Source organism: Myotis lucifugus, unplaced genomic scaffold, assembly GCF_000147115.1.
Source record: "Myotis lucifugus unplaced genomic scaffold, Myoluc2.0 scaffold_6392, whole genome shotgun sequence".
In the NCBI taxonomy this organism is placed as follows: domain Eukaryota; kingdom Metazoa; phylum Chordata; class Mammalia; order Chiroptera; family Vespertilionidae; genus Myotis; species Myotis lucifugus.
The window spans coordinates 1293-8654 of NW_005877440.1; the positions used below are offsets into that span (position 1 = coordinate 1293).

At 57.5% G+C, this 7362-nt stretch overlaps 1 protein-coding gene across 1 annotated transcript; it reads right to left on the minus strand.

Moving 5' to 3' along the window:
* Window positions 1–513: 513 nt before the first annotated feature.
* On the minus strand, window positions 514–6756 carry LOC102417712 (F-box/WD repeat-containing protein 12-like; the record flags this gene model as incomplete). Its single annotated transcript, XM_023749344.1, has 7 exons — window positions 514–613; window positions 982–1115; window positions 1186–1396; window positions 1687–1947; window positions 2583–2782; window positions 5296–5505; window positions 6590–6756. Coding segments are annotated over 7 exons (1283 nt in total), but the record flags the coding sequence as incomplete, so codon positions are not given.
* Window positions 6757–7362: the final 606 nt, after the last annotated feature.

A 7362-nucleotide genomic window follows, 5' to 3' on the forward strand; every position in this document is an offset into this window, starting at 1 on the left:
TCATCATTGATGTCTCTCTCTCTCTCTCTCTCTGTCTCTTTCTCCCTCTCTCTTCCTCTCTGAAATCAATAAATATATATATATTTTTGAATTTCCATTTTTCTAATGAACCTCCTTTGGCTTACGTTCCACAGGACTTAGTTTTGGCTGCTTACAGGCAAGGACGCTGACACCCTGACACCGGCGCCTTCCCTTGTAACCAGCCTCAACCTGAAGCCGCCCTTTCCTGATCAGATGCCCCGGCGGGGTTGTCTGGGATGGTGTGTTGTGTGGCCATTCATGTTCCGCTACCTTAGCGGTTTCCCCTCCCCCCGAGGCACGGGCGACGGGCACGGCTCCCACCCTCCGTCTTCCTGGTGTGCGACCTGTGTACCTGTCGGGCGTCGGATTCCTGATCGGTAAGTTACTGCTGTTGTGTCCACTATCACTAACGAATCATTCTGGGTTTGCAAATAGAACTCTCTTTACTACAGCGAGGAAGTCGATGCCAGGTGGGCCGCACTCGTCGCCGAATCACGGGTCCAAAGAGTACATCACCAGGACGCTGGCCTCGAGGGTCCTGGACACCACACACACGATGCTGGCGCTGTCGCAGATCGCCCGGGAGTAGTAGCTGCCGAAGGAAGCACAGCACCCTCAGGGGGCGGGAGGGGACGCAGGCCTACGGTGGGGTTTTTGTTTTCTTTTTAAATTTTTATTGATTTCAGAGAGGGAGGGAGAGGGAGAAAGAGAAACACCAGTGATGAGAGAGAATCATGGATCGGCTGCCTCCTCCACTGGGGATCGAGCCCTCAACCTGGGCCTGTGCCCTGACCAGGAATCGAACCCGAGACCCTTCAGTCCGCAGGCTGACGCTCTACCCACTGAGCAACGCCGGCCAGGGCAAAGAATCTTTTCTGTTTAAACTCTAGGGCCCCTTGTTAATTCGCTTAACTAGACATTTGAAATCGAGAGGAAGAGTCATCGCCGAGCAGGGCTCACCAGCTGGGCGTGGGGTCGCCCGGCCTTTGCTCCAGGTGGCAGCAGCTCTGGAGGCCTGCGTCGCGGCCTCCCTCCTCCCACATGTACAGATGCAGGTAGTTGTCCAGGGACGTGGTGAGGACGTGGAGCGAGTCCTGGGGAGGAGGGCCAGGGTGAGCCGGCGCCCCCGCCGGAGCCGGCGCGGCGGGAGGAGGGCGTACGCACCACCCATAAGGAGCAGATGGCGTTCTGGTGGTGGCTGAATCGATGCACCAGGTGGCCGTGGATGGAGAAGAGGAACAGGTATGGCCCGCTCTCAAAGATGATGGTGTCTCCGTCCCGGACCCCCATCCGGAGCGGGCCCTCCATCTCGTCCGGCAGCATGAAGGCCGCGATCTGACGGGCTGTTTTCGGGGGAAACACACAACCAGGCAGACTTTGGGTCGTGTCGTCAGAACCACCTCCTGACCCTGAATGAAAAGATAAACTCCCCGGCCTGCGGGGCTCAGGGGCTGAGCATCGACCGAGGAACCAGGAGCTTGTGGTTTGATTCCCGTCGGGGCCCAGGCCCAGGCTGTGGGCTGGATCCCCAGCGGGGGGCGTGCAGAGGGCAGCCCATCCATTACTCTCTCGTCATGGATGTTTCTCTCTCTCTCCCTCCCCCTTCCTCTCTGAAATCAATGAAAACATATTTTTAAAATAACAATGAATCAGACAGGCCTCAGCTAAGAAAGCCCCGCCCTGCAGAGGCGCCGGGGCCCACCTTCCAGGACCGCGCTGCCCCCAGGGCTCTTCGCTGCCAGGTCGAAGGTGCCGAACCCCGTCCTCCTGCCGGACCCTCTCTGGAACATCACGGCCACCCTGTTGGCGCACTTCAGGGCCCAGCAGGCTTGGCTGCAGAATGTGAACGGGAGAGAGACGCTCGAGGGGGCGCTGCCTCCGGGCCTCAGCAGGCCCTCGGCCGAGAACACCTGTGGGGAGGCCAGTGCACGGGGTCAGGCGAGGGGGTTGCCGTGTCCGTGCAGCAGCGACGCCAGGAAACCCTCCTCAAAACCCTCCACTGCGCGCCCGGGGCCGTGGCTCGGTGGCTAGAGCGTCGGCCTCCGGACTGAAGGGTCCCCCAGGTTCGAGTCCCCCACGCCCCCTCCCATGGTCTCCATGCGGCCGCCCTGGGCCCCACCCAGGTTGCGGCAGGTCCCCTTCCTCCGAGACTTGCCAGGGGCTGATCTGCTGTCACTGCGCCTCCCTTAGCTCCCTGGGGCCCAGCCACACGCTCGCCCAGCCGCCCCGACGGGCGAGGCTCAGGGAGAGAGCATCGGCCTGCAGACCAAAGGGTCCCGGGTGCGATTCTGGTCACGGGCACAGGCCAGGGCTCCACCCACTGAGCCAACCCGGCGGGGCCAGGCCCTCCCTCCTGTCGCGCCCCCTCCTCCATCCCGGGCTGACCAGGCCCCAGGCGCCCATTTTCACGCACGAGGTCCGTCCGTCCCTGTGAAGGGGATGCTGCGCCCAGGACAGCGTCTCTGCTCCAGGAACGGAGGCCGCGTGTGCTGGGCCTCGAGGGGGTGGCCGTCCGGTCCTGGCCGAGCTCCGGGCCGGGACCCTCCTCCTCCACCCCTCACCTGACCCTCCGAGGCGGCGGCCGAGCACCGGGCGGCCCTACCTTGGGCCGCATGTATGGGTGGGTCCCCGAGGCGAAGACCCACTTCCTGTTGGGCGAGCAGTGCAGGAGTTCCACGCCGTAGTCCAACGCCTTCACGAGGGACACGACCGCCAGCGCCGGCACCGTCAGCGTGTAGATGTCCCCTTCGGAATCGCCCACCTGCAACAGAGCACCGCCCGCCCGTCACGGGAGGAGACCCCAGAGCCCGGGGGGGGGGAGGCGGGGTGGGCGGGGCCACCATTTCTTTCTTTCTTTAAAAAATATTTTTATTTGTTTCAGGGAGGAAGGGAGAGGGAGGGAGGGAGAGATAGAAACATCAACGATGAGAGAGAATCATCCATCGGCTGCCTCCTGCACGCCCCCCACTGGGGATGGAGCCCGCAACCCAGGCGTGTGCCCTGGACCGGAATTGAACCCGGGACCCTTCTGCCTACAGGCTGGTGCTCTATCCACTGAGCCACCCGGCCAGGGCGGTGCCACCATTTCTTCAGTCGCCGAGAGGAGGTGAACTCTCTGACCAGCCTGCCCCACGGGGTCCTGGGAGGATCCCAGGGAACACGGTGTCCTAAGCCCCAGCACCCTTTTTCTCAATGTCTCTCCCCACGTGACCCCTGTCCAAGTTCACGTCCTCCAACAAGACACACTGGAAGGAGGACACTCGATGTAACATCACCCTGGTCTCTGCTTTCAGAGCTGAGCAAAGGGGCCTGAGGCATGACAAGGGCCAAGGGGTGTAACGGTCTGTGCGGCTCCAGAGGAGGCGAGAACAGATGCCTCAGGAGCACAGGGGGAGCCTGGCTGGTGTGGCTCAGTGGATAGAGATCCGGCCCAAGGACTGAAGGCTCCCGGGTTCAATTCCAGTCAAGGGCACGTACCTCGGTTGCAGGTTCCCGGACCTGGTGGGAGTGGGTGCGGGAGGCAACCCATCGATGTGTCTCTCACATCGATATTTCCCTCTGTCTTTCACTTTCCCTTCCACTCTCTCTAAAAAAGTCAATGGGAAAAATATCCTCAGGTGAGGATTTCCAAAAAGAAAAAAATGCCTGACTCATGGCTCAGTGGTTGAGCATCAACCTATGAACCCGGAGGTCACGGTTCGATTCCCGGTCAGGGCACTTCCCAGGTTATAAGCTTGATCCCTACTGTGGGGTGTGCAAGAGGCGGAGCCGATCAATGATTCTCTCTCATCATTGATGTTTAGCTCTCCCTCTCCCTTCCTCTCTAAAATCAATAAAAATATATTTTAAAAAAATAGATTCAGCCCTACCGGTTTGGCTCAGTGGATAGAGCATCGGCCTGCGGACTGAAAGGTCCCAGGTTCGATTCCGGGCAAGGGCATGTACCTGGGTTGTGGGCACATCCCCAGTGGGGGGTGTGCAGGAGGCAGCTGATCGATGTTTCTCTCTCATCGATGTTTCTAAATCTCTGTCCCTCTCCCTTCCTCTCTGTGAAAAATCAATAAAATATATTTTTTAAAAAATAGATTCAATGCAATCCCCATTAAAATACCGATGGCATATTTCACAGACCTAGGACAAACTCTCCAAAAATTCATCTGGAATAAAAAAAAAAGACCCCGATTAGCTACAGCGATCCTGAGAAAGAAGAACAAAGTTGGAGGGATCACAATACCAGATATCAAGCTGTATTACAAAGCCACTGTTCTCAAAACTGCCTGGTCCTGGCACAAGAACAGACACATAGACCAAGTGAACAGACCAGAGAACCCAGGAATCGAGCCAAGCCATTACGCTCAATTAATGTTTGACAAAGGAGGCAAGAGCATACAATGGAGTCAAGACAGTCTCTTCAATAAATGGTGCTGGGAAAATTGGACAGATACATGCAAAAAAAGAAAAAGAAACTAGACCACCGACTTACACCACACACAGAAACAAACTCAAAATAGATAAAGGACTTAAATGTAAGACGGGAAACCATAAACACCTTAGAATCATCCAGAGGCAGCAAAAGAGCAGGCGTGTGTGTGGCAATATCTTTACAGACACAGCTCCCTAGGGCAGTGATGGCGAACCTATGACACGCGTGTCACCTCTGAACTCATCTTTTTGGTTGTTTTTTCTTTGTTAAATGGCATTAAATATATAAAATAAATATCAAAAATATAAGTCTTGGTTTTACTATGGTTGCAAATATCAGAAAATTTCTATAGGTGACACGGCACCAGAGTGAAGTTAGGGTTTTTCAAAATGCCGACACGCCGAGCTCAGAAGGTTCGCTGTCTCTGGCCTAGGGCAATGGAGACCAAGGAGAAAGTGACAAATGGGACTCCATCAAAATAAAAGGCTTCTGCTCAGCAAAAGAAACCAACGAAACAAGAGAGCCGGCTGCATGGGAGAACGTATTTGCCAGCATTACCTATAATAATAAAAGCGTGATATGCTAATTAGACCAGACAGCCCAACGACCATCCGACGTCCTTCCGGACATCCTTCCGAAGCCGGGGCTGCGAGGGCCCCAAGCCCCTCGCACGAATTTCGTGCATCCGGGCCTCTAGTCTAGTATCTGATAAGGGTTTAATCTCGAAAAAAAAAAAAAAAAGAAAGAGAAGAAGGCAGGTTGGGAGGTGACGGGGGCGTCAGGGGGCCCAACACCTGCCCAGGCCGTGGGCGCCGTGGGCGCCGTGGGTGCCGTGGGCACAGCTCGCTCACCAGGAGGACGGGGCCGTCGTCCGCGAGGAAGGCCTCCAAGGAGCAGCAGCACCTGGGCATGCTGCGCGCGGCCAGGGGCTCCGCGTCCTGGCAGTTCCACACCTTGACGGTCTCCTCCTTGTCCACAGTGAACGCCAGCGACCGCGGCGGCAGGGTGGCCAGGCACCTGATGTTGGCCTGCTGGGCGGGGCTGGACCAGATCAGAGAGCCCTGGAGGGGAGCGCGGGCGGTTTAGGGGGCGCTCCCCCCGGGGCCATGAGTTCTGCTCGGGGTCCTGTTCTGGGGGCGCTCCCCCGGGGGCACAGGTCCTGCTCGGGGTCCTGTTCTGGGGCGCTCCCCCGGGGGCACAGGTCCTGCTCGGGGTCCTGTTCTGGGGGCGCTCCCCCGGGGGCCCCGGATCCTGCTCGGGGTCCTGTTCTGCGGGCGCTCCCCCGGGGGCACAGGTCCTGCTCGGGGTCCTGTTCTGGGGGCGCTCCCCCGGGGGCATGGGTCCTGCCCGGGGTCCTGCCCCTGCTTATTTGAAGCTTCCCCCAAACCAGGTGTCTTTTTTTCCAGGAACAGAATTAAGAAAGTTCTGCTGCATCTCAGCTGCGTGAGGGTCGTGAACAGAAGGAGTCGCGAAGCCCTGGCCGGTGTGGCCCAGTGGGTAGAGCGTCGGCCTGCGGACCGAAAGGCCCGGGCTGGATCCGGTCAAGGGCACGCGCCTCGGTGCAGGCTCCCCCCCGGCCCGGGCCCTGGTCGGGGCTCGTGCAGGAAGCAACCCATCAATGTTTCTCTCACATGGATGTTTCTCTCTCCCTCCCTTCCTCTCCCTTCCACTCTTTCTAAAAAAATAAAAATAAATCAACGGAAAAAACATCCTCAGGGGAGGGTGGGAATTTACAAAGTGAATTCTCTGCGTGCTATAGTCTAAGCCAGGGATGGCGAACCCATGACACGCGTGTCGGAGGTGACACGCGAACTCATTTTTTTGGTTGATTTTTCTTTGTTAAATGGCATTTAAATATATAAAGTAAATATCAAAAATATAAGTGTTTGTTTTACTATGGTTGCAAAGATCAAAAAATTTCTCTATGTGACACGGCACCAGAGCTAAGTTAGGGTTTTTCAAACGCTGACACGCCGAGCTCAGAAGGTTCGCCGTCACTGGTCTAGGGGAAGGGTAGTGAGTTACGGTTAGAAGACCTGGTTGGAAACTTCCTGTTGCCAATCGGGGGCCCGCCCTCCCCGCTCCGGCTTCGCCTTCGGACAGGGTGGCCTCAGGGGCGCGGCCGTGTGCTCCTCGCAGACTCACCGCCCGCACGTCCCAGGCGCAGAGCGTGCGCCGAGAAGACACCGTGCAGACGATGGACCTCTGTCCGCTCATGGACGGGCCGCTTCCTGAGAAATAGGCCAAAGGCCCCAAGACTCCTGGAAGGCAACGCAGGCAGTCCTCGGCCACCGGGCACTCGGAGTGACCCGCTGAGCGAGGAGAGTGCTGGGACAGTGATGTGAAGCTCCTTCATGAAGAGGAGGACGGAACCTGGGCTTCAGCGTCGTTCAAACCTGGCCCCTGGGGAGACGCTCACCGATTTGTTTTTCCTCGTTAACCTCGGTTCCCATAGATATAAAATGGGGATTAAAAAGGATTCCATCAGGCCCTAGCCAGTGCGGCTCAGTGGGTAGAGCATCAGCCTACGGACTGAAGGGTCCCGGGTTCGATTCCCGGGCAGGGAACATGCCCTGGTTGCAGGCTCGATCCACAGTAGGGGGTGAGCAGGAGGCAGCTGATCCGTGATTCTCTCTCATCATTGATGTTTCTATCTCTCTCCCTCTCCCTTCCTCTCTGAAATCAATAAAAATAAGTAATAAATAGATGTTTCTTTTCCTTTAAGATTTGTGTCCTAGGAGGGAGGGGAAGCTTCGGGAAACGGAGTCATGGGCCTGGTTTTACACTGTGCAAAGGTCACTCTGGCTTCTCCAGGCGGCACAGGGCACAGGGCACAGGGCACAGGGGACAGGGGACAGGCACAGGCACAGGGCACACGGGGACAGGGCACAGGGCACAGGGGACAGGGGACAGGGCAC